The following is a 26,811-nucleotide window of genomic DNA, read 5'->3' as shown; positions in this document are numbered from 1 at the left end:
GACAGGGTTTCTCTGTGTAGTCCTGGCTGTTGTCCTGGACTCACTTCGTAGGCCAGGCTGGCCTTGAACTCAGAGATCTGCATGCCTCTGCCTCTGGAGTGCTGGTAAATTCATGTGCCACCCCACAAAAATCTGGCAAAAACCTCTTTCCTAAAAAATTAAGTTCTAAGGCTAGATATGGTGGTGTGTGTCTGTGATCCCAGCACTCCAGAGGGGCAGATGGGTCTGTGTGTAGAATAGAAATGCCAGAAAGAGAGGGGAGCTGGGGACACAGCTCGGTGGGCTAAGAACACTGGCTCTGCCCTGGCGGAACAAGTGGTGGCGAGCCCCTGTAACCCAGCACTGGGGAGCTTGTGGCCCGCCAAGGCTACACAGAGGAACTCTCGTCTTAAAAACAAAAACAAGACCCCACTTGTTCTTTCAGAGGACCTGGGTTTGGTTCCCAACACCCACTTGGTGGCTCCTAATTACTCTAAAACTACAGGTCGGGACCCCATGCCCTCTTCTGACCCTTGGGCACCAGGCACACACATGGCACACACACATACATGCAAAAGTCACTCAAGAAAACCTAAACAAAAAAATTAGGGTTAGGTGTGGCCATACACGCCTTTAATTCCAGTGCTCCTGGACAGAGGCAGAGACTCTCGAGTAGGCCAGCACAGGCAGACTACAGAGGCAAACATCCGACAGGGGCGTCCGGAGCTTTACAGCAGATCCTCAGTGGGGCTTCAGCATACACGGCAGCGAACAGTAGTCTGTAACTCTAGTTCCAAAGGGTCCAATACCCTCTTCTGGCCTCCAAACATGTGCACAGACATAGCACACAGGCCAAACACACATAAAAGCCAGTCTTAAAACCCCACAAGAAAACAATCCACGCCTCCTGATGGTGGACCCAGGCAGACTATCTCTGCTTCTGCATCCAGGCTCCTGTGTTCTCCACACACGCTGAAGGGCTTGGAGATCTTGCCTCCCTGAGTCCCAATCAAGCTGTACGCCCACAGACTTTTGGTCAAAATTAGTAAACTTTATTTAAATTTCAAAAATAACAGACAAAGGCAGCTTAAGCTTTGTTCTTCCAGATGAGATGTACGACCCACAGCAGGAAGTAGCCTTCCGAGGTTAAAATGCCTGTGAGACCCTCAAGCCACAGGCAGAGAGAGACCCCCACCTTGGGGTTGGGCAGGGCACTGGTCAGGTGACAGAACCTTGCAGTTAGGCCAGTGAGTCCGAGACCGCAGGAATAGGGGGCAAGACAAAAGAAGCCAATCAAAACTGGGGTCCAGACCTCCTCCCAGAGGACTCTGTCACAGGAGCTATGTACAGGGGACCCAAGCAAGGGCTGCACAGGCCACTGAGGCGGCCTGACCCTGACCTGCTGCTGCAGTGCCTGCTGGCTCTCAGTTCTCCTCATCACTGTCGTCAGGGCTGATGGCGGGGCTGGTGAGGCTGTAGGTAGGAGAGGTTGGCGAGTAGCCAGGAGAGGTGGGCGAGTAGGTGGAGCCCTTGGGGGAGGTGGGCGAGTATGTGGGGCTGGTGGGAGAGTACTTGGGGGAGGTGGGCGAATAAGTGGGGCTGGTGGGCGAGTACTTGGGGGAGGTGGGGGTGTAGACTGGAGAGGTCGGGGAGTAGGTGGGTGAGGTGGGGGAGTATTTGGGGGTGGTGGGGGAGTAAGTGGGGCTGGTGGGAGAGTACTTGGGAGAAGTAGGTGAGTATTTAGGGCTCGTGGGCGAGTACTTGGGAGAGGTTGGGGTGTACTCTGGTGAGCTGGGACTGTAGGAGGGACTAGTTGGGGTGTACTTGGGTGAAGTGGGGCTGTAGCTCGGCGAGCTGGGGCTGTAGCTTGGTGAGCTCGGTGTGTAGGTCGGAGACTGGGGTGTATACCGTGGGCTCGAGGGGGAGTAGCTGGGTGAGGTGGGGCTGTAGCTGGGTGAAGTCGGGGAGTAGCTGGGAGAGGTTGGGCTGTAGTTGGGGCTGGTCGGCGTGTAGTTTGGACTAGTGGGAGAGTAGCTTGGTGACGTTGGGCTGTAGCTGGGTGACGTTGGTGTGTAGTTGGGACTAGTGGGGGAGTAGTTAGGGCTGGTGGGGGAGTAGCTTGGAGACGTTGGGGAGTAGCTGGGAGATGTTGGGGAGTAGCTGGGAGACGTTGGGGAGTAGCTGGGGGAGGTGGGCGAGTAGCTGGGTGAAGTCGGCGAGTAGCTGGGGGAGGTGGGCGAGTAGCTGGGAGAGGTGGGGGAGTAGCTGGGAGAGGTTGGGGAGTAGCTGGGTGAGGTTGGGGAGTAGCTGGGAGAAGTTGGGGAGTAGCTGGGTGAGGTGGGCGAGTAGGACGGCGAGGTCGGGGAGTAGCTGGGTGAGGTCGGGGAGTAGCTGGGCGAGGTTGGCGAGTAGCTGGGTGAGGTAGGGCTATAGTTGGGACTGGTTGGAGAGTAAGATGGAGAGGTTGGGGAGTAGGAGGGTGATGTAGGGGAGTAGGAGGGGCTCTGGGGCGTATAGCCCCCAGGGGAGCGTGGCTCATACGCAGGTGACGTGGGGGAGTAGCTGGGAGACATAGCGCCGCCTGCGGGGAAAGACAAAGAGATGAGTGATGGAGAGCCTGGCATAGGAAGTGAGGAGCAAGGACAGGGCAGACACCTCACCTGGTGACGGGATGTATGGGCTTGAGGGTCCGGGGGAGCCTGGAGAGCCCGGTGTAGGGGACCATGCTGGGGAGTAGCCCGGGCTGAAGCCACTGGCGTCAGACGCAGCACTGGGAGAGAAGCCGGCGGCTCCTGGGGTCATCCCACTCCCTGACAGGAAGAATAGGTGCAATCAGCCGAGCTCAACGACACCTGCTCCCCAGGCCCCGTCAAGGCCAATGTGCTTTTCCTGGACTCGGCTACTCACCAACACTGGGGGACCAGGCACCATAGGCTGGGGTTGCACCTTGGTTCCAGGGTGTCATTGCAGGAGATATTCCTCCCATTGGACTGGGTGCAGAGCCAAAGAACATGCCAGTGGCTGCAAAGAAACCTGGAGTAAGGCACGAGGAGCAGCACCCAGGGAATAACGGCACCCTCTCCGGCATGCCTGCCCTTCCCCACCCTCCAGAGCCAGCCAGCTGTGCACAGCCGAGGCCCCGACTCACGTCCAGCAGCTCCCAGGCCAGGGATATTGGTGGGGATCTCCATGCCATATTTGCACTTCTCGGCGTCAAGCAGGAGGTCAAAACAGCCAGTGCCGGCTGGAGCGAGCTGTCCCAGCATGATATTCTCAGAGACCCCCTTCATGGGGTCACTCTCCCCATGAGCAGCTGCCTCCATGAGGACGTCCACCTGCACAACCAGAAGAGACATCAGTCCCCAACACAGCACAGCACAGCACACAGAGTGGCTCACTCACACCACAGCCCAACCACCTACAGCAAAGGGCAGTGCCAACGGCCTGCACACTCACCGCCCGGACACAAACCACCCTCTCTCAATCTCCTCAGAATCTGCTTTCACTAAATTGGGCGTGGTGGCTTAATGGCAGCACTTGGGAGACAGAGAAATAATTTTCTTTTTGAGTTCAAAGCCAGCCTGGTCTACACAGGGAGTTTCAGTGAGGGCTACATAGTAAGACCCTGTCTCACACACACCACAACATGACGATAAAATAAAACTCATTAGCAGCCAGGCATGGTGACTCATGCTTGTGACTGCAGCCCCAGAAGGCTGAGGCCGCACCATTACTCAGGGTTTAAGGCTGGGAAGTCCTTGTCTCTAAAACCCGGGGGAAAAGGTTGCTGTTACCGTTTCCTCAAAAGAGCACTTCATGAGGGGGCCAGTGTCCTGGCGGTTGACTCCATGACGAGTGATGGCCATCAGATGGCCTCGGCATGTCATGGTGTCACACAGGAGGGCCAAGTGCCGGTAGTTGACGTAGGAGCCGTCGAAGGAGATGACGTGGTACAGCTCTCGCTCCAGGGCCTTCCGCACAGCCTCAATGCCCAGCACCTACGGAGTTGAAAGAGGCCGTTAGCTGTCGTCTCCCCGATGCTGTCTCTACTGAGCACGGAAGGTAGCTGGGCTCAGTCCATCCAGAACTAGAACGTGGATTCAGAAAGCCTAAGCGTGGAAAGAGTGTGGCGTCCAGTGGGCTCACCGTAAAGATCTCCACAATGTCATTGGACGTGGTGCGCACGGGGTCCACGTCCTTCTCGCTCAGCACCCGCATCAGGCTCACGCCATCCGTCTCCAAGATCCACTCCTGCAGGGCCTTGAACTCGCCGTCCTCTGTGATGATGATCTTCTTCTTGTTGTCTGTCTGAGGCAAGTGCATGTACACCTGCAAGACAGTGCGCTGCCGTCAGGCTGAGGTGGCTGCGCGTACCCGGGTCAGGCTGACTGGCCACAGGGCGGAGGGGCCGGTGCTGACCTTGCTGATCTGCTCGATGCCCTGCAGGGTCATGTCTGTCAGCATGTTGGACTCAATGCAGCGCAGGAACACATCATCATCCATCTTATCCACCACCTCCTCCTCCTGTGACAACAGGGAGTCTGTAACCCAGGGCCCTCCCAGCCTACACTTCTTCAAGAAATAACTGCTTCCTTGGCTCCTCAGGCCTCTCAGCTTTTAACATAACTTTGATTAAGAGTGTTTTGTCGGGTGCATGTCCATGTACAGCATGGGAGCCTGGTGCTGGGAACGGAATCTGGGTCTGCTGTAAGGTGCCAAGCACTAAGCCAGCACAGTGGCATGCGCCTTTAGTCCTGGCCCTTGGGAGGCAGAGGCAGGCAGATCTCGGAGTTCCAGAATAGCTAGGGCTACACAGAGGAACTGTCTTACACAGATGAACAAGAGAAAGGAGAATTCTTAGCTGCTGAGCCAACTCTTCAGGACCTAGCCACCCTTTTCTGAAATTGGTTTTGAAACAGGATCTCATGTCTCAGAGGCCACCCTGATTCTCCTGCCCCACACCTCACGCCATCGAATTGGAGGTGCACCCTCCCACCGAAATGCATTTCCCACTTCTAATTGCGCTGGGTGCAAAGTAACTCGGCTCCTCTTTAAAGGAGAGTTTGCCTGCGAGCGTGGCTGTACCATGCGAGTGCAGCCCCCGACAGGCTGGAGGAGGCATCGGAGTCTCTGTGAACCCGTTGACGGCAGTGGGAATCACTCAACTTGAGTAAAGCAGCCAGGGTCTTAACCACTGAGCCATCTCTGAAAGCCCCGAATGCACACACACACACACACACACACACACGGAAGTCACAGAACTCGTTAAGAATTGATCTCTCTCAACCACAGGTTCCCGGGACTCAAGCTCAGGTCAGCAGGATTACAGCAAGCACTTTTGCCTGCTGAGCCCATTTTGAGAGCCTACAGTGTCCACTTTTAATCCATCAATATATGCCATTCTTTCTGTCACTGCCATCCTCTCTAAGTCAGGGTTAGCGCACCCTTCAGGCCAGGCAGCCAGGCATGGAAAGCACACCTATCATCCCAATGACTGGGAGACAAGGGCAGAAAATCAAGACCAGACTTTAAAGACCAGAGACCGGAGTTGACACTGAGGAACCCTGGAGTGGCTGGAGAAATGGTTTGGTATCAAGGGCATTTGTTGCCTTTTCAGAGGCTTTGGGCTTGGTTCCCAGCACCTACATGGTGGCTCACAAGCATCTTTAACTCCAGTGCCAGGTGACCCCAAGGGAACAATGAATACTTATGGTGCATATACACACATGGAAACACCCACACACCTAAAATTAAAAAAATTTTTTTAGCTGGGTTTAGTGGCGACACCCTTCCTCTCAGGAGGCAGAAGCAGGCAGATTTCTATGTGTTTGAGGCTAACCCTTTACATAATGAGCTCTAGGACAGCCAGGGCCACACGAAGAAACCCTGTCTCAAACAAACCAAAAATAAGTAAAAAACCAAATACATTAATTTTAAAAAACAAGGTACAGGTGGATCTCTGAGTTTGAGGCTAGCCTGGTCTACACAGTGAGTTCAGGACAGACAGAGCTACAGTGAGATTCTCTCTCAAATATAAAGTAGGGCTCAAACTTGTGACTCCTGCCTCCACATTCTGATTTGGGATTATAGGTATAATTCACCACGTTTAAAGACAATCTTTTTAAACGCTTATTTTGGATGTATGGTGTTTTGCTTGCATGTATATCTGTGCACCACTTGCATGTAGGGTCCTCAGAGGCCAGAAGAGGGCACCAGAACCCCCAGGACTGGAGCCATCATGTGGGTGTTAGGGATGGAGCCTGGAAGAGCAGTCATCACTCCAGCTCTGCTCACCTTTCTGTGATATGGTGTGCATGACAGGGTGGCAGGTGTGTGTGTGCGTGTGTGCGCGTGCGCGTCATGATTTACCCGGGCTAATGGGCTAAATGGTCAGAACCCGACTCAAAAGAACAAAAATCAAATAAATCCACCCCCCCCCCCCCCCCCCCCCACCAAAGTAAGGTTCAAGGGAATCCGAATATGTGGACCAGGCACCTAATTCCAGAGCAGCACTGGCTCTCAGGAGCCATGCCCAAGACCACACCAAAAGTCAGACATGATCCTGTGTCTGCTGTATACCATTTTCAAGGACACAGTAATTCCTGCTGTCCAATCTGCCCGAAGCCTGAAGTCTGTAGTGCAGGAGCTTTGGGAGGACAGCCGAGTGGCAGAGCTATGAGCTCCCTTCCCAATGAACTCACAGATCCGCCTGCCTCTGCCTCCCAAATGCTGGGATTACAGGTGTGCACCACCACCCGGCTCTGCTCATGTCTTAACCATTTTGGTCACTAAATAAAATTTTATCCCCCCTTGGACCCCCGCTTACCTCTTGCATCTTGTTTTCATCACTGTTCATAATTCGGATACGAAGGACCAGCTTCTCTGCGTTATCATCATTGAAGATGCAGTTCAAATCATCGCCAAAGCCTGGAGGGACAGGGATGCACCCTGAGAAGGGCTGCAGGTAACAGTGTCTCTAGGCTCTTCATGTGCACTCCTCTCAGGGGGCTCTTTTGGCTTACTCTTCCTCACAGACACTTCCTTCTCACAGACACATCCGTACAAAGGAAAAGGAGGTTGGGGAGATGGCTTAGGAGTAAAAGCACTTCCCTGCAAGCATCAGGACCTGAGTTCAGAGCCCCAGAACTCATGCAGAAGTCAGGGTGGGGTGAGGGGCATGTCTGTAACCTCAGTGCTGACGAGAGGAGACAGACAGATGGACAGACCCTACAGACTTGCTGGTCATCCAGCCCAGACAAACAGTGGACTCCAGGTTTAGGCAGAGATCGAAAGAGGAAGACACGCCCAATGTCAGCCTTTGGCCTCCAGTCGTGCAAGTGCACAAAAGCACACCCAAACTGAGCATGAAACATGCTTGGACAAGAAGCAAATTCACAAGTGTCTCTGAGAACTCAAGTGACGAGACCTAGGTGGGACATCCACCTGGCTGTCTGCCCAGCCTCACCCGCATTGATCTTTTCAGCAATCTGTTCCATGGTGAGCTTCCGGTCAGTCATGTGTTTTCGGTCCAGCTCCACACGCAGCAGCCAGGGGGATATTCGGGCCACATCGAAGTCAGGCATCTCATAGTACACATTCACCCACTCCTGATCTTCTGCCACCACTGTGCTCTGGGGGTTGGGGTCATAGTAGATTGCAGTGTTGGCAGTGACCTTCCTCAGTGTTGTATGTTCCAAGCGGCACAGAATGTCCTAGGAAGAGACGAAGACTCACGACATGGCCCTGGGGTCCCTCAAAAGGCCTAGTGAAAGCCTCAGAGCTATTTCCACCTCTTGGTTCAAGCTTGTCAGGCAGTCCACCATCCTGATTCCTACCTTGGCCCGCTCAGCATCTCGAGCAGACTGGCCTAAGAGGAAGACAGTGAGCGAGGGGGTCTTCGGCTTCTTGGAAATGTTGATGAGCTCCTTCAGTCGAGGCACACCCAGTGTCACGTTCTTGGCAGACACACCAGCATAGTGGAAAGTGTTCAGCGTCATCTGTGTGGCAGGTTCTCCAAGAGACTGTGCAGCCAGAGCTCCCACCATTTCCCCAGGATGGGCCTGTGAAGAGTTGGCGTTACCCAAAGCCTAGCCTGCAGAGTGCCGGGAAGCAGTCAGGGTGAGGCTGTTTGTTAATCTTACGGAACTTGGGGAAGAGGAGCAAAGCAAGAAAGAACAGTAAACCAGTCTTAATCGATTACTTTCTCGACAAGACTTCAGTCCATAAGCTATCGCTTTGCATCACTTGGGATATGCTACATACCCAGCAAAGACACTGTAACATGCCACATCCACTGTGTGTGTGCATGTGTGAGTCTTTTGCCTGCATGTATATTCTGGTTTCTACAGAGGTCACAAGAATGTATCAGATCCTGTGACTGCAGTTATAATTATGAACCACGTGGGAGCTGGGAATTGAACTCGGGTCCTTTGGGAAATCAGACAAGTGTTCTAAACCTCAGAGCCATCTCTCCAGCCCACACCTACATTCTCCATGTCTACACGTGTGCATGTGTGGGCTCATGCATCCCACGGGACACGTATGGAGGTCAGAGGAACTTGTAAGAGCGCTCCCCTTCCACCACAGGCTCCCAGGCGGGGCGTCAAGCGCCTCCGCCTGCTGAGCTATCACAAAAGCTTTCTTGTATCTTTTCAAAGATCATTTTGTTTATTCTGGGTCACTTGTACTTCCACATGGATTTCATCAGGATCCGCTTATAGATTTCTGCCTCAAAAGCCCCCTGGAGCTTGGTGAGACTGTGCGGAGCCTGCACACTGCTCTGTGGATTAGTGGCATTTAACAACATCTGAGTTCTCAGCCCAGACATGGAGGCTTCATGTCATGTAAGCTGTTCTCTCTCTGCTCTTCTGAGACAGGGTTTCTCTACATAACTCTGGCTGTCCTGGAACTCACTTTGTAGACCAGGCTGACCTCGAACTCACAGAGATTCACCTGCCTCTGCCTCCCTGAGTGCTGGAATTAAAGGCCTGTGCACCAGCACTGCCTGGCTCCCTAATGTACTTTTAATTAACGTGTAATACTAGATTTATCTCAGATTCAGAATATGTCAAAAATTATGGGTTTTTTTTCAACTTTTATTAATTTTTAAAAAGATTCATTTAATGTGTCTAACATTTTGCCTATATGTATTTATGTGCATCATATGTGTGGCTGGAATCACAGGGGTCAGAAGAGGAGCCCTGGAACTGCAGTTTCAGAGTGTTTTAGATTATGCAGGTCTGAAAACTGAACCCATCTCCTCTGCCAGCGTAACAAGTGCTCTAAACCACTGGGCCTTCTCTCCAGCGCCTATTAATATTATTCCTGGTTTCTGTAACCCCGGCTTTCCTAATTTGTCCTGTAGACCAGTCGAACTCAAGTGCTGGACTAAAGGTGTGCACCATTATGCTTGGCTATTAACTGTGTACGGATATCTTCCTTACATGTATGTCTGTACGCACTTTTTTGTCTGGTGCACTGAAAGACTGAAACCAGAGTTACAGACAGCTGTGATCCAGCCCATGTTTGGGAATCGAACCTGGGTCCCCTCAAAGCAGAAGTGCTCTTAATGCTGAGTCATCTCTCTCCAGTCCCATTATAATGCTTTTCCACCCTTCCATTATTCTGTAAAATCCTCAAAGACAGTGAAAACATATTCTAGCACCTATGATCTCTCTTATTTCTCCTTTTACATCCTGTATTTACTCGAATTAATCCTCATGCAGTAGACATTCTAGGAAAATAAAGACTACTCTAATTTCATATCCTTGTCATACCACTTAGGCCCTGAACTAGCATGGTCGGTTTGTATGAACATGTTTCTTTCACACAGGACTGGCAATTCCTTGTGTTTAATGTTGCTATGATACAATGGCACTGCTACGCAGAGCAGCCTGGCAAAGACATCAAGCCATGTGGCAAGAAGTGGGCTATTCCTAGGAACCCGAGAAGCAATAAGCAAGAGAATAAAAATCAAGGCTTAGGGAGAATTGTAACACTCACAATGGCTTGATTGAACTTGGACTCTATCTCCCCAAGCAGCCAGTCAAAGGCCTCTCCACTTAGCCGAAACTCCTCAGCCATGCGGCGCGAGCAGAGTGTGGATCTCAGGTGGATGTTGAAGAGCAGTGTGGCATTCTCCTGTGCCTGCCGACTTAGCGGGTCATCCCCGTTCACAATTACCAACTTCTTGCTCAGTTCCTTGACTCCTGGGACCCAATGGCGGGGGGTGGGGGTGGGGGGGAAGCAAAGAGACTGTCAGATCAAGCCCTAGCAGACTCTGATCCAACAGTCTGGAGACAGCACTGCAGTCACCATGTTAAGTCTCAAAAGGCTGAGCTGTCTATTTAACATATGCAAAGTGGACCTGGACTCCTGGTTCTCCCAGCACCTCTCAGTCCACATCCTTTACAAGGTATGACCGGCATACCCAGCCCTCTATCCAGCCCAGGCGCTGGGCTGCTCTGCCCTTTATAATCCAGACATTTTGGTTATCCACTCCTTTTGTACTTTTGGCCTCCCGCCTGATGCACCTGGCTCTCCTCTCTCCCTTTGCCATCTCTTCACATGGCTCAGGGTCATGACTCCTCAACTCTCGTAATGTGTCTGCCTCTGGCTATGCTCTCCTTTTTACTGACAACAAGCTTTCTCCTTCACTAGGAGCAGTCATGTCCTTTTCTTTCCTTTTATTTACTTTTTTTAGTTACTTACCCTCTACCACTTTGATGGGGTGCAGGTCAGAGGGAAGGCGAGGGTTGATATGAAAGATTTTCTGAGCATTCCAGATCATCCGCAGGAGGTTACAGGGGAGGACCACCTGAGGAAGAAGGGATTGAAGGGATTGAAGGGAGAGCTGTCAGCCACAGCAGGACCTCTCTGGTCTAGCACTGCCTGTGTCTTTGTACCTTGCTGTCCCCAGTTGGGAAGATGACCCTGAGCACTTCCCGGTCCTCACGCATCCGCTCAAACTCCCGCTCCAGCTCGTTCTGGATGTGGGCGTTGCTCAGCACATCCTTGACCAGATCCTCCTGCAGCGTGCGCCGTAGGGCCCTCTCATTGGTATAATCGAATCGGAACCTGGAGGTCACAAGGGGAGAGAGCAGGGGACACATGGTCTCTGTTCTCACCCCCGTAAGGCATGGTGGGAGGTTTCCAAATGTAAGCAGAACACCAGCAGCTACTGGCAACTAGAAACACTAGGGCTTTGGAGGCAAGTCTTAAACAGACATGGAAGGCCCAGCCCCGAGACACTAATGGGACCTGTGTGCACCTGTTCCTCTATGCTCCCTTTATCACCATTAAGGAGAAAACGGAGCAGATCTAGACCCACTCTCTTCCCACGCAGCAAATGGGTGGAGAAATGTTTGTGCTAAAGATAAAGCCGCCACAGAGCGCATTAGGTCCCATCTCTAAAGGAGAACTGTAATGCACACACTGGACCCCGGGGTGGGAATCATGTTTGCCTGTTTCCTTACTTCTTCTCAAAAGCTTTGTTAGACGGTTTCAGCGTAGCCAGATTCTGGAACTCCACGCTCTCGCCCGCCAGCCCGTCCTCTCCATAGCGCAGCTGCACCACCTGGTTGATGGAGTTCCGCACAGTTGCATCGTATTTCACCATCACCGACTCCATGGACTTTATCAACCTTCGTTGAATGTACCCTGGGAAAGGGAGTCAGTTCAAAGACCTGAGGCAAGAGGGCAATAAGGCTTCCCACGCAGAGGCCACAATTCCCCTTGGGGAAGAAGCCTTTAGACTGAGACTTGCCACTCCTGTCCCCAGAGTCAGAAAGCCTCACCAGTCTCGGCAGTCTTCACGGCCGTGTCGATGAGACCCTCACGTCCTCCCATGGCATGAAAGAAGAACTCGGTGGGTGTGAGGCCAGCTAAGTACGAGTTTTCTACAAAGCCTCGACTCTCAGGACCATAATCATCCTTGATAAAGTGAGGAAGAGTCCGATGCTTAAATCCAAATGGGATCCGTTTGCCCTCCACGTTCTGCTGCCCGACAACAGCAATGACCTGGGATGGGGAGGAAAGAGCTGCAGGTAACTGCCCCTTGCATTAAGAGTGAGACGGTGCTGGGAATAGTGTGCATCCTTGTAATTCTAGCAGTTGCAAAGAAGACACAGAAAGATACTGAGTTCAAACTCAACCTGGGTGATACAGCTAAAACATACATTTAAAAAAGGAGAAAGGGGGGGCTGGAGAGATGGCTCAGTGGTTAAGAGTGCTGTTTGCTCTTCCAAAGGACCCGGGTTCAATTCCCAGCACCCACATGGCAGTTCACAACTGTCTGTAATGCCAATTTCAAGGGATCTGACACCTTCACACTAAATGTACATAAAATAAAAATTAAAAAAAAAAAAAAAAAAAAAAGAAAAAGGCCTTTCACACGAGTGAACCTTGTGTCAAGATGCAACATCATAGCGGTGGTAGGGAATCCCTACTACTTTTCCCATCTTCCTTTTCTTCCAGACTCTGGTGTGTAACACACACGTGGGAAAATGGAGCTTCTTACCTGGGAGATGTTGATCTTGGAGCCTTTGGCTCCAGACACCACCATAGACTTGAAGTTGTTGTATTCAGACAGGGATTTCTGTGCAGAGGAGCCAGTTTTGTCTCGAGCATCATTGAGAATACGATTCACCTGATTCTCGAATGTCTGGCGCAATGTGTTTCCTGGGGTGGGTTCTAGTTCATTGTTATGAGCCTTCTCAATGACCTGGAGAAAGAGTTCTCATTGGCACGTTTGAGTCTCTATCCCCCCTTTCTCTAAACCCTTGTTTTGCTCTGTGGAGTTAAGTTCAAATCCCTGAGAAACTCTTGTCTGCCCGGGCTTCCCTCTCACCTCTATTACATCCTGCTTAGCCTTCTTAATGGTGTTCTGAATGTCCTGGTAAGTCTTGGAATCAGCAATGGAGTCCCCAATGCCAATGGTATGACCTAGAGAAAAAGAAAAGCATTAGCAATAATCACTTTTGGACTCCTAGGCAATCTGGGAGGACAGTGTGAATCAAAAAGGATAAACAGTGAAGTGAGGAAAAAAGCCTGACATGGTTTGAAAGTGCTCGCTGTACTTGCCCTCGATGAGAAGCCAGTTGTTAATGACTGTCTGAATGTTGGAGTAGAAGAGGCGGGTGATGTCATGACCCATCTCTAGGTAGGAGATGTGGACCAGAGAGCCTGCCGAGGTGCCCAGGGACTTCTTACAAAGGATGCCCATGATCAGCTCACCGTTCTCCACTACCACCTGTGGACAAGCATGCACTCAAACTGCTGTTCTCATTTCAATGTCCAACCCTGTATACACCCAGAAGCTGAGCCTTACTTTGGTGTCCCCAGGAGAGATGTGCTTGTAAGGGCCACTATCTTCATCATCAGGATGGGTGCTGTGGGTACGGATACAATTGATGTGACCAGGGATGATGAGGGAGAAAATCTGCTTGCCTGTCCACAGGGGCCGGGGCTTAAGGATAGCTGGCTGCGGGACCTTCCCATCCCACGTGGACAGAAACATTAAGAGGTTCATCACTTCACCCTGTGAGGAAAAGAAAGAGAAGGTCAGACCATGAATTTTATTACCTCAGGAATATTTGGGAGGCTGCCCTACCTAACAAGAAAAGCCAGATTTTGGAAGCAAAAGGATATTACAAGTGTCTTCCAAATTTTTAGTTAAAAACAAAATAATGTAATAGTAAGATCTTGTTTTTCTTTTAATAATTAGAAAATAAGGAAGAACTACAGAAATGATAAAATAAAAATTTAACAAAAACATACATGAAGTTTAAGAAAAACAAAACAAAACAAAACAAAACAAAACACTGTACCTCTCCTTCCCTGGCTCTTTCATACTCTAAAACCCTTTTGCCCACCCAAGACCAGTTCATATCTGGATCACACACCCGCTCCAGGAAGACATCTCTCTTAGTGAATTTGCGCACTGCTGTGAGTGTGTCTTGCACAATCCCCATGACAGGTCGATTGCTCTGGGGGGTGACAATCATTCGAGGCACCATGGCCAACTCTTGGATCTCTGCCCGTGTCTCCAGAGACTGTGGCAGGTGCAAATTCATCTCATCCCCATCAAAGTCTGCATTGTATGGAGTTGTCACACTGCAGCCAAAGAAAGAAAGAACCCAGAGTTGGGACTGTGTCTGCAGTGACATCAATGGGACATTTACTGCCTGGCCTGTTCCCACCTCAGCCTGATTCCCTCAGGTAGAGAACTGACCTAAGATTCAAGCGGAAAGTAGACCAGGGGAGGATGCGGACCCGATGCCCCATCATGGACATTTTGTGCAAAGTTGGTTGACGATTGAAGATGACGATGTCCCCATCACACATGTGCCGTTCCACCTGGAGAGGTAAGGGACAGGACAGTGCTCAGTGAAGGAGGCCCACTAAGAGTGGAATGACAGTGGACCTAGAGTAGAGTCTCTTGCAGACAGAAGAGACAACCCTGTGAAGTTATTTCACCGGGAAATGAGTCAAACACCCCCTTTACAGCCCTGGTCCAGCATCAGGTTATTAGGGATAACAAAATGCCGTAAACACCAACATCCAACACTCTCCCCTCTACCTCACACATGCCAACATGGGATGAAAACCCCACTCTGGGATCAGGGCCAGCAACACACCCGGGTCGGCAGACCCCTTAAAACAGAAGGCACCCAGTGTCTACAGTGGCACACAGCAGCACTAAGGAACCAAGCATGAGGAACATGACGCCCACCAGCTCCAGGTCAGCCTGGGGTGTATGGTGAAAACCCGTCTCCAACAAAACACTCCAACTGCTGCCTCCCTAAACCAACCAGCCACTCAACAAGCTTAAACCTAGGCCAGCCCCCTTCCACAGCAGGCTCCTGATCGGCGACTAGCAACGGTCACAGCCTGCAACATGCCTTGTAGCCAGTCTGCAGGTGCAGGTCACTGGGCTTAGGGTGGAAACGCAAGTCAATCCGATCACCGTTGTCACGGATGATGTACTTGGCCCCTGGATACTGGCTGTTTCCCCTGCGCACTAATTCCTGAAGTCTGGGAAGGAAAGAAGTATGAAATGAACAAAGGAGGTTCCAAAAAGCACCCACTCCCACTTTCACCCCAAACCCCAAGGGGATGCCAAACTTAAAAACTTCAGTATCTCCCTGCTTCACTGCAAGCCGTCTCTTCCAGAGGAAGGCATGCTCGTGAGAACATGTGCCCTAAGCCTACCCTGGCCACCGTGGCCACGGTTTATGAACTAACACACACCTGTCAATGTTGAAGGGAGTGACAATCTCTGCAAAGGTCATGTTGGCAGCAATGGAGCGGGGCACACCAACTTGGTCAATGGACAGGTTAGGGTCAGGGGTGATGACAGTACGGGCTGAGAAGTCCACTCTCTTGCCCATTAGATTCCCTCGAACTCGTCCTTCCTTGCCCTTCAGCCGTTGCTTCAGGGACTTGAGGGGACGGCCAGACTTCTGCATGGCCTATAAGGAAACAGGAAGGGCACCAGGGGGGGTCAGGGCTGGACTCTCCTCCAGTTCTGCTGCCTCATGCTGCCCCCACCCTGGCTCCAATCCATAAGGGCACAAGTGTGCAAACGCACACGGGGTAAGCCGGGTAGCTCGTTGTCCACCATGGTGGCCACGTGGAACTGGAGGAGCTTCACATCCTCTGCAATGACATGGGCAGCGGCACCATTCTGCTCGTTCCGCCGAAGCTGATTGTTGATCTTGACGATGTCTGCCAATTTGTGAGTCAGGTCATCCTGAAGCAAGAAATCGGCAGCATCACACGCTCAGCCCACATGTGCCAGGCACACAGTGTAACGCCTGCACGCGACCCTGTGAGACCACACTGCGTCTCTCTAAAGGGGCAGAGTATCTCCACATCAAGTGGCCCGGCCGGCCCTTTGGACATGCCACACCAGGAGTGCTTGCTCTCTCCCCAGACACCCAGTGCAGGTGCTAGAGCATCTGACCTGGTTTCGGGCAGAACCCTGCATCACAACTGCAGGTCGCACGGACAGAGGAGGCACAGGCAACACTGTGACAATCATCCACTCAGGCCGGGCGTAGCGTGGCTCCATTCCCAGCACAAAGCACTCCTCATCCGAGATGCGTTTGAAGATTTCATGCACACGCTCTGGGCTCAGCAAGATCTTCTTCTCCTGGGAGTCCTCGTTAACATGTTTCCATTCCGCATACAACTCTAGGCCAGAGCGCCGGATTCGGGGCTGGTACCGCCCACAGCCCCCATGGCCCTTCCAAGGAGAGAAGAACCATGAAAACGCGGCAAGGGACCTTCCCTGCCATCACAGATGGGTCATTTCACCACCTCTCTATAGCCGATTCACAGTCCCAGCAGCCCCTGTCACCTTCTCTTTGGTGAGGTCCTCATCGCCCTCAGGCTGCTCCACACCAAACTTGTTGTCCATCTCCTCTCCACCTTCACAGATGTTTTTGCCCTTGCAAAGGTCGTAGACGTGTGTAAGCCGTTTCTTGGGCTGCCCCTTAGATTTGGCCAGGATATCCTTAATCTTTGGGTTGTTCTGGGGGAAGAACAAAGCAGGGTCAATTGGAGCTGCCCCTCACCCCAGCTAGCAACCACCCTCCCAGACTAGGGACCAAGGCCCTACTCACGGAATCTACGAGCAGTTTGGAGCAAAAAAAGCAGACACAGCGCAGCACCTTCATTGTCTTCACCAGGAAGCCCACATGGAACACGGGCTTGGCCAGCTCGATGTGCCCAAAGTGGCCAGGACACTCAGTCATGTTCCCTGCGGAAAGACACCTAACGCTTTCCTCAAAGCTCCCACTGACCATAAAGGGACTAGGAATTTCTGTTTGTTTCTTTCTTTCCAGGACAGGGTTTCTCTATGTAGTCCCTGCTGTCCTGGAACTTGCTCTGTGGACCAGGATGGCCTCAAACTTAGAAACTCAACTGCCTTTGACCCCCTCTGAGCGTTGGGATCAAAGGCCAGTGGCAGCACTGCCCGCTGAGACTAGGTTTTAGGTACCAAGCCACCCCTGGCTTCAAGGGCCTCCCACTGCGCACTTGGGACTCCCCTGAAGCCAGCGCTCACCTGCACATGTCTGGCAGCGGCCAGTGCGCTCGATCACCCCCTGCCTCGGATCCATCAGCCCCCCAAGCTTGGGGCGACCGCCCTCTGTGGTCTCTGGGTATTTGATGCCACCCTCTGTCACAGACATCCGCTTCTGCAGAAAAACACAGCAGCAGCAGCTAAGTAGGATTCCTAGTGCACAGATCGAGAATTTTGTACTAAGGCTTAAGAAAATACCAAATCACTTGGTTTGACCAGGTATGAAATAGGAACGTCAGCATAGTTAAGCTCTGGAACACTAAACTTGAGTAACACATCCCAAAGCATGTTCCAGCCAGTGTGTATGCAAGAGGGGAGGAGAGTGGGCTGACACGTGTTCCTAACAGAATATGAGCCTTGGCTCTCTACCTACCTCCAGTGTTGTTCTGAGACAATCTTGCTATGTAGTTCATGCTGGCCTCAATCTCAAAATCCTCCTGCCTCTTTCTTCCAAAAGCTAAGGTTATACATGCATCACCAGCCCAATTCACTTGCCTCAAGCTAGCACTGGAACCCCAGCAATCTCTCTAGGCTAAATTCTATGTCACTACAACATCCACAAGATTTAACATAAAAAAAGAACTGTAAGTTGTTCAAGAGGTTAAGTGCTGTCGAAAGGGTTAGACTAACTTTGTAACCTGTATGTCTTCTAAAGCCTATAGAGTTTTAGGTTCAGGTTAAGCTAAAGCCTCTTAGTACCTTTCCAGAGAATGGAGGAATGTGACCCTATCTGTGAGGACAGATAGAAAAAAAGGCAAGCAAGCAATGACCTTCACTCAGCAAAAAGAAAAACTCCTATCTTTGAGATAGCATTTCTTAGCAACAAACCTAGACTTCTCCTGAGTAGCTTTTGACCTCCAGCCAAAAGTCTGTAGCCCCTAATCTTCAAGGATGAGCTAACCACCCCCACCTTCAATTGCAGCTGCATCCACACTTGGCAGGACTGGCCAAGCTTGAGCACCTAAGACTAACCAATTATCTTACTTTATAGCTTCCTCATCCAATCCTAAATTGCCAAGACTGCAACTTCAAATCTCCCGCAATTTTTCTTTTAAAAACCTAAAGGCCTTTGTCTCCCGGTGCCACTCTTTGCTGACCGGCAGGGGTGACCCCGTTAATAAACCTCTTGCTTTTGCAATGAGTCTTGGTCTGGGGGAGTTTCTGGGAAGGGCACGATCGCGATCTTGAACTCCTGAGCTGTGAGACCCGAGGTCTTACACTGTGTCAAAACTAGTCTTTTTCTTCTTCCAAGCTGAAACAAGGCCATGATTATCTGACCCCTGGAGAGCCTCTCGGGGGCCTGAGAGTCTAACTGTGTTGCCAAAATGTATCCACCTGCTCTTCACTTCAGCCCCCCAGCTTTGCTACTTTCTCCTTCTTCCCAATTGCCTGACCACTTCCATATCCAGGTAAAATTTTATTGTAAGCAAGGACACAGGTTGGCAGACCAGAAATGAATAGCTCAAGTTCTAAGAAAGGTGGAGCAGGACTTAGTGGGTCATTCAATAAAGAGAACTAGGCGGCAGAAGGAATGGCCTTTTTTTTTTCCTGTTCATTTGTGTATGTAGGGAGAAAGAAGTCGTCCTGGGTCAAACCCAGGGCCTCAAGCATGCTAAGGCAAGCACTCTGTCCAAAGCTATATTTTTGGCTTGGAAGCAGCTATGGTGGTCAAGGTAACCTTGCGTATCCTCTCACACAATGAAAGCTAGATCTTCAAAATTTGTCAGGCTTTAGTCCACCAGCTTCTAGAGGCATAAGGCTCAAACAATTTGATAAAAGCTTCATTGAGGGTCAACTCTGAGATACAGACAAAACTTGTCTCTCTAATCCTAACCACTGACGTCCTCCCAGGAATGAATTCTTACCTCTTAGATACGAGAAATTTGAAATTGCATGAAGTTATTCACCCAAGCCTTCAGTCTCAAGCAGTCATTAGAAATGAAACCCAACACTCTCCAGTCACAAACATAGGTTCATCCCACTCTCATACAAGAGCAGAAACAATGATATTCACTCTTTTTTTTTTTAGACAGGACCTCACTAAGCAGCCCTGGCTTCCTTCCCTTTGAACTCAGAGATCTGTCATCCCCTGCCTCCAGAGTGCTGGGATTAATTAAAGGCAAGGACCACCATGACCAAACATTTATTCATTTTAAAGACAGAATCTAGGGTAGCCCAGGATGGCCTTGGACTCCTTATTGTAGCCTCATGGCTAGACTGTGTCTCAGCAAACAACAATATCCCCCAATACCATAACAGCAGCATCCGTCAAGATGGTTTGACTCAGCAGACAGGCCTGGGGTGGGAATAAATTACTAGGCTGGACCCTCACCAGCTTCTCTATGTCCCATGCTACACAAAGAGGATTTGCTCACTATGAAATGCAAAAACACAGAAGCTGATATGAATCTGGCCATCAGCGTAGACACTACACAGCATAAGGAATTACAGTAAAAACTTTCAACTCTCTGCTCAGCGTCTACACTCACCAAGCCGAACACCCTTTCACTGACTGCCTGTTTCTGCGAGCACCTGGAGACTCCCCCACAGGCTCTCCTTGAGTACAGGGACTACCCCAGGCTCTTCTTGCATCTGGAGACCACCCCAGAGGCTCTCCTTGTGCACGGAAGGACTACTCTGCCACCACAGGTTAACAAATGGCAGTTTGAGATTAGTCAGCACTTTAACCCTGAACCAAACACTGGTTCTTACGGCCCTGACATGCACACATAGGACAAGTGTGTCAGTCACAGGAAAAAATACAACCAGCCTGTTCTCCAAGCTCATTAATACCTCAGTCTCTTTCCTCTGCTTTTTATCAAACACACAAGGTCCTGATCCATCTTTGAACTTCAACTCACTTTACAGCTTTATTTATTACTCTCTCACCCTACATATTTATACTCCAACTAAAGCAAGTTATCTCCAAAGTCCACTGGTCTCACCCTACACACACATTGAATGAACACATTCATCTGTAAGGCTCAGCTCAGACATTCTTCCCAGCCCTCTATCTGAGCGGCGCACTAGCTCTGAGGAGACACCGTCCATCAGAGAAGCAGAGGCATGGTGGCAGAGGGTGAAGCACTCAGGAAGCAGGGCAGACACAGCAGCCTTGCCTCCCTCTGTGCTAGCAGTATCTCTGGTCTCACCTCCATCAGCCAGGCTCTGCTAAGCACAATTTGTAACCATCTGCTCATGGAGCAGTTATTCCCACCCGATGTACCCTGGAGGCACACAGCATGTTATATATGTATTTACATATATTTACGTCCTCAGTGCCTGGCATACATACCAGCAAGTGGTTAAACATGCTGGCCAAATACATGCAGGAAACCAGTTCCTTTACGAGCTCCTAATTTAGACAAAGACAATCTCATTAGGGTAACTCATACCACCTCAACCAGTACATGAACAACTGAGGATATAGTCTGAAGACAGTGTGTGCTCAGCATGTGTCTAATGCCAGGTCACACACACACACATCACAATACTAACTCTCCTTGCTCCCCATCTCACTCAATGTAACAGCACTGTTTTAAAAGTCTCACTGTGTGTGTAGCCCTCAACAGCCAGGAGCTACCAGTTCAGACCAGGACAGCCTTGAACTTACAAGCACTGCTCCCATGTCCAGCAGTTTTTTACGATGTAGTTTTATATGTCTGAGTTTTCTGTGTGTGCATGTGCGCATGCACACTGCACGTGTACCTAGTGCTGAGGAGGCCAGAGAGGGCACTGGGCTCCCTGGAACTGGAGTTGGGTGTTGTAAGCTGCTAGTTGGGTGCTGGGATTTAAACCAAGGTCCAGAGCCAGTGTTCTTAATCACTGAGCCATCTCTTTAGCTCCATGGCACATACATTCCTTTTAGTTTTATACTATGAGCATGTGTCCTGTGTGTGGATATATGGCCATTAGTGCAGGCGCCCTCAGAGGTCAGAGGCATCAAATCGCCTTGGAGCTGGAGTTACAGGCAGTTTGGGCCACTGACATGGGTTCTGTGAATCAAACTCAGGCCAGCACATGCTCTTTTGTTGTTTTTTGAGACAGGGTCTCTCTGTGTAACCCAGGCTGTCCTGGAACTCACAGAGATCTGCCTGCCTCTGAGTGCTGGGGTTACAGGTGTGCACCACCTCATGCTCAGCACATGCTCTAAACCACTGAGCCACCTCTCTAGCCCCAGCAGCAGACAATCTGCCAACTCAAAGGGCCCTCTGAAGCTCAACTTCTACCCCAAGACTTGAGGAACATTCCACAGGAAGCCCCTTATTAGCCATCTTCCCACCCAAAATAAAACCATGTAATTCCCTCAAAAATAGGCTCTCAGCGAACCTGGAGCTCACCAATATGGCTACACTGACTAGTCAGCAAACCCAGGGAGCCTCCTGCTTCTCTGCTCCCTGCAGGGTCACAGGACCCGTTCTCCACCTGGCTCGCACGGCTGGTAGGTTTTCCGAGTGCACAGCTACTTCTCCCTAGCTCCAAGTGCTGCATCTTTTAAAAAGGGAGACAACGGCCAGGCAACAGCTCATGCTTGTTGTCCCAGCACTCAGAAGGAAGAGCGAGCCCAAGTTTGAGGAAAGCCTGGGTTATGTATGTGATCTAGACCAGCCAGGACTGCATACTGAGATCAAGTCTCAAAATAAGTAAACAAACAAATGGAAAAGGACTCATTCTGCATACCCTTAAGTATGTTTTTTTATCTCTCTGTTCCAACAGCCCCCCCCCCAAGATCCATCCATTAAGCAAGGAAACCCAAACTTAAAAATATTTATATCTGAGCAACCAGTAGCCATCTGAAACAAACAAACATAAGCTGAAGACTATTTTAATTCATTAAAGTAAAGCCAAGTGTGGTGACATGTATTGTCACCTCAGGAGGAGGAATGGGAGTTCCAGGCCAGCCTGGGCCTACATGGAGACCTTTTCTAAATAAATAATGAAATAAGAAGAGTTTGGTTTTTGTTTGTTTTGTTTTTGAGACAGGTTTTTTTTCTGTGTAGTCCTGGCTATTCTGGACTCTCTGTAGACCAGGCTGGCCTGGTCTCAGAGGCTGGCCTCAGAGATCTGACTGCCTCTGCCTCCGTGAGTACTAGGATTACAGAATCATTTTATTTTCTCCAAATAACCAAACCTTTTCATTTATTACAACTGTTAGGTACCGTATGACTTCTCAATCCTTGGAATCAGACTGACTAACACCACCCTTATTTCTTGCTCCAAATTTGCAATTGCTAAAATCATAGCTTTGTGGTCTATGTATAAAGGCATTTGCCTGTAATACCAGCAGTCAGAGCCAAATACTGTCTCAAAAAACACACAAACACAAAAAGCTGGGGAGAACCGGGTGAGGTGGCACCCCTGGAATCCCAGGGCAGCCAGGGCTATACAGAGAAACCCTGTCTTGAAAAACAGAAACAAGCTGGAGAGATGGGTGTGGCACACCTGTAATCCCAGCACTCAGGAGGAAGAGGAAGGCAGCTCTCTGACTGTGAGGCCAGCCTGGTCTACGGAGCAGATCCCACATACTGCTCTTGGTAAGACTGGAGTTGGGTTCCCCAGCACCTATCTGTGGTGGTTCACAACCATCTCTAACACTAGCTTCAGGGAGCCAACACCTCTTCTGGCATCTTCAAGCACTCCCACATACACACAGCATCCAAACACACACGGAAAAATATATATTTTTTTAATTGCAAATAACTTGAATACAGCTCTACGGGATCAGATGCCTGTGATCTCTGGTAGCACCCACCCTAGAATACACATTGCCCTTTGCCGACACGCTGACGCTGACACATACACACACAAATAAAATTACAAGAAAAAGGTAAACCAAACAAAAAACAATTCAGCTTCACAAGAATATGATGTCACTCAAAGAGATCCAGCGCCCCCTACTGCTGAAAGTGAGCCATGTGCAGCTTTTACAGAGCACCCACACCTCTCTGGAAACCAGTGCAGATCACTACCCTGTGCCCCTGTGACTACCCTACAGTGCCTCCAAGGTGACAGTAGTTTGGGAACATTGGATTCAGACTATTAGGGCAGTCTTGTTCCACCCTAAAGTTAGGAACTAACATTCTGAGGAGAACAAGTAGTCAAAAAAGTTAATCCTGTAAGAGTGACAGGTTATTAAAGTAAAACAAAGGTAAGGGTTACAGAATAAGTGGTTAGGGTAGGCATCTAAGTACAGGACACGAGACAAGAACAGGCACATAAGAGGTCTGGTAATGTTATTCTAAGCAGCAGAGACAATAATTAAATAATTAAAGCAAGAATAAATTTGCAGTGTTAAAAGATAAGCAGGTCAGAGTGGCAAAAGGAAAGAAGCGGAGCAGAGTGGTTAGGGCACTCACTCTCACGGAGGAGCCAGCACCCACAAGGTCCCTCCTAACCTTCTGTAACTCCAATTCCAGGGGTCCAATGCCCTCTTCCCTCTCGGGCACCAGGCACACATACAGCATAAATGCATGCTGACATAACGTTCATGCACACGAAATAAATATACCTAAAGACATTTTTGAATTCTCCTTTAATTTACCAGGAGACTGGCAATCGGGGCAGGGTTTTGGAGACTGCACTTGGGGTTTGGATCCTCCAGGGGAAGGAACATGATGAAAAGCTCTCTACAACGCCAGGAGGCCTGCGGCAGGGTTACTACAGGGCGGTAGTCAGTGGGTAGGTGTGGTAGTAAAGGCAGAAGGAAAGGTGATCAGGTGATGGGGACACTTGGGAGGCTGAGGCAGGTGGATCTCTGTGAGGATGAAGACAGCCTAGCCTACAAATGAGTTTCAGGGTTACAGAGAGAAACCCTGTCTAAAAAACAAACAAACAAACAAACCAAAACAAACAAAAAAGAATTCTTGGTATGTATGGTACTGAGTCAAGAGATACATATATTAAAGACTGAATGAACTTCAAAAAACTCAGAGCAATAATGCCTAGTATGACCACCTTCTCAGTATTTTTTGCTATTAGATTAGGAAATCTTTGTTTATAATGCAGATTTTTTTTCTTTTTTTTTGAGACAGTCTCACTACATGTAGCCTTGGCTGTCCTGGAACTCAGAGCCTCCCTCCCTTCCTAGAGTGCTGGAATTAAAGGTGTGTATCACCATTCGAGGCCCTAATTCCTTTTAATGTGTTCTTTATTAACAAATCTAACTCGGGCTGGAGAAATGGCTCAGCAGTTAAGAGCCCTTACTGCTCGTCAGAGAGCCAGAATTCAGAGCCCAAAACCCACACTAGGTGGCTCATCACCATATTACCTCCAACTCCACATACACCTGCGCAGAGACATATACAACGTTTCAAATTATTTTCATTTTTGTGTAGGGTGTTTTGCCTGCATTGTATGTCTGTGCACCAAGTGCACAGTGTCCAGAGCTTAGATATCAGAGCCCTGCAACTGGAGCTACAGATGTTTGGGAGCTGAACCTGGGTCCTCTGTAAGAGCAACAAGTGCTCTTAACTGTTGAGCCATTTTTTCCCTGCCCTATCTTTTTTTTTTTTTCAATTTGTGAGAGGAAAAAAAAAAATCTAAGCAGGCCACATGTGGTGGTGCTTGCTTCTGCTCTCAGGACTCAGAAGGTGAGGCAGAAGAATCATCATTTCCAAGGGCAGCTTGAACTGAACACCAAGATTCTCCTTCACAATACCCAGGGCTGGGGATACATGAAGCCAAGTGGTCAAAGCACCTGTCTGGCACACAGAGAAAAGGCTTACTTTGAGCCCCAGAAAAAGACTGAAAAATCCAGCCTGGTCTACAAAGTGAGTTCCAGGAAAGCCAGGACTACAGAGAGAGACCCTGTTTCAAAAACAAAGAAACCCTGAAAAATCAAACCCTGTCTATCACATTACAAATTTTTTCAATTTATTATTTTAGTTCTGTCAACAGAGCCTCTGATAGACAAGAGTCTCGTATCTGCCTGACTCATGTACAATGCTTAGCTTATTTTAGGCTCACCATACAACTTACCGTTGTTTAACTTATTAATGTAAGGTTTGTCCTCTGCTATCAGCTCCCCTAAAGGTCTGTGTTTTTTGATGTCTTATTACTTTGCTTAAATATTTACCTGGAATTCTGTAGTATTATTCTGTAGTAGTCTGTGAGATTTTGGATGTCCCCAAACCTGATGTAAGTTTTTATGAACTCTGCCATAGTTGAGCAGTTCCCTAACAGAACGGTCTCATTTAACTCCATTCTATTTTCTCCTGTTAGTTCAGGAGGAAGAAGTCCAAGTCTCCAAAAGCTGTCTAAGACTGCCCCCTCTCTGGTCATCTCTTCTCTGTCCTCATCCACTCCCCATGAATTCTTTCCAGAGCTACTGTAAAGCATGTGTATAAAAAATAGCATTAGCTGGGCATGGTGGACTCGGGAGGCAGAGGCGGATGTCTAAGTTTGAGGCCAGCCTGGTCTACACAGAGAAACCCAGTCTCAAAAAGCCAAACACCTGTTGTCATTGTTTATAATTATCCAATGGTTTCCTACTGAAAATAGAAATTTTCTGTAATTTCCAACACCCCAGGGCTCTTCAGCATACTTTGTAATGCTCTCCTTGCCCACTAACCCCTGCCTCAACGCTGGCTGTTCAGTCTCTAAGACACTTGTTTCCTTCACCAGAATCTGTGGCTTCGATGAGTGACTCTTCGTTCATTACTCGGGTGTCGTCATCTCCCTGACCAGCCCTCCGCACTCTGACACCCTTCCATTTCAGCGATTTTACAGCATGTCCTCGTTTCACTTTATTCTAGGCACCTGGCTGTATTATTTTTCGCTCATTCCTTCTGTTCTTGTGCTGTCTTAGTATTCTAGAAGACAGGGTCCTTGTTAAATTGTTCAGCTGTGTGTTCCTAGTGACTGTCACGTAGCGGGGTACTCGGTATTTGTGGAGAAGGGGCCAAAAACAAAACCTCGAGAACCCACGTCCTGCACAAGCTTTCGGCCGCCCAGGGCTCAAGTCCGGAACCCCCGTCCGCGTCTGGCCAAGCGCCCGTCGCAGGCACGGCACTCCGCCTGCTTACGTCCCGGCATAACTGAACTCTGCGGCCTGACGGCGGCCCCGCACCACATCAGCGTCGGAGAGGGAAGGGCGGCTTACCAACTCATCCGGACTCAGGACTCCGAACTGCACCCTCTTGATGGTGCGCAGCGGGCATGCGCTGTCCCCGGAGGGGGGGCCGCCCCCGTGCATGGCGAGGCAGGCGCGCTGCGCAGGCGCAAATCTCGCTACTAAAAGGCTGCGCCACCGCCGCCGAGGAGCTCAGAACCCGTCCGGGCGGCCGCAGGGAGAGAGCTCCCGGAGCGGGGCGGGAGAGGCGGGGAGGGCGAGGCGGGGGAGGGGGAGGCGGGGAGCCGAGGAGGGCCGAGAGGAGGAGGCCGTCTCCCTGCCGGAGACCCGTCGGCGCCCGGGAAGGAGACGAAAGCAGGGAGGAGAGGAGGAGGTTTCGGGAGGGAGGAAGAAGAAAAGGGGTAACGAATAAACGAGTAACCGGGATCCCGAACGGCGGAGGGCACGGCAGTTAGTCGCTGCCCCTTCCGGGAGCCACTTCTTCTCCAACCGTCCTGGCCGCGCTCTCGGCGCTTCTGAGGAGAGACCCGGCCGAACGACGCCTTTTATAGACTCGCCCTGGTGTCCCGCCCCTTCCTTTCCCGCCCTTCCTTGCGCTACGGGGCCGCCCGCGGCGGCCCGCACGGAGCGCGCGCGCCGGGGTGGCGGGCCCGCGGCCCGGTCGGGCGTCGCTCCG

At 50.3% G+C, this 26,811-nt stretch overlaps 1 protein-coding gene across 1 annotated transcript; it reads right to left on the bottom strand.

Annotated features, from left to right (window-relative positions):
* Positions 1-1,319: 1,319 nt before the first annotated feature.
* Polr2a (RNA polymerase II subunit A) lies at positions 1,320-26,657 on the bottom strand. The gene is made up of 29 exons (XM_055594108.1): positions 26,166-26,657; positions 17,048-17,180; positions 16,605-16,741; positions 16,340-16,513; positions 15,944-16,225; positions 15,569-15,730; positions 15,229-15,449; positions 14,880-15,012; positions 14,210-14,334; positions 13,881-14,091; positions 13,307-13,516; positions 13,060-13,228; positions 12,827-12,921; positions 12,497-12,700; positions 11,775-11,997; positions 11,454-11,637; positions 10,884-11,055; positions 10,690-10,795; positions 9,982-10,187; positions 7,815-8,039; positions 7,445-7,691; positions 6,806-6,906; positions 4,399-4,503; positions 4,126-4,308; positions 3,774-3,977; positions 3,128-3,314; positions 2,887-3,000; positions 2,640-2,789; positions 1,320-2,560 (listed from the first exon to the last, which is right to left on the bottom strand). Exons 1-29 carry the CDS (start codon positions 26,256-26,258, stop codon positions 1,404-1,406), a joined length of 5,913 nt encoding a protein of 1,970 aa, XP_055450083.1. The 5' UTR covers positions 26,259-26,657; the 3' UTR covers positions 1,320-1,403.
* Positions 26,658-26,811: the final 154 nt, after the last annotated feature.

This window comes from Psammomys obesus, unplaced genomic scaffold (assembly GCF_907164565.1).
Source record: "Psammomys obesus unplaced genomic scaffold, mPsaObe1.curated_primary_1811, whole genome shotgun sequence".
Taxonomy (NCBI): Eukaryota; Metazoa; Chordata; class Mammalia; order Rodentia; family Muridae; genus Psammomys; species Psammomys obesus.
The sequence above is the reverse complement of the archived record's forward strand: the minus strand, read 5'-3'. Positions and strand labels throughout refer to the sequence as shown.

Bases quoted from the DNA above. Each gene is read 5' to 3' on its own strand.
- Polr2a (XM_055594108.1), bottom strand. From the start codon at position 26,258: ATGCACGGGGGCGGCCCCCCCTCCGGGGACAGCGCATGCCCGCTGCGC. The intron at 16,514-16,604 runs GTGAGTAGGGCC...TTCTTCCCCCAG, and splicing joins CCAAACTGCTCGTAGATTCC to AACAACCCAAAGATTAAGGA. The intron at 12,701-12,826 runs GTGAGAGGGAAG...CTCTTTCTCCAG, and splicing joins CTAAGCAGGATGTAATAGAG to GTCATTGAGAAGGCTCATAA.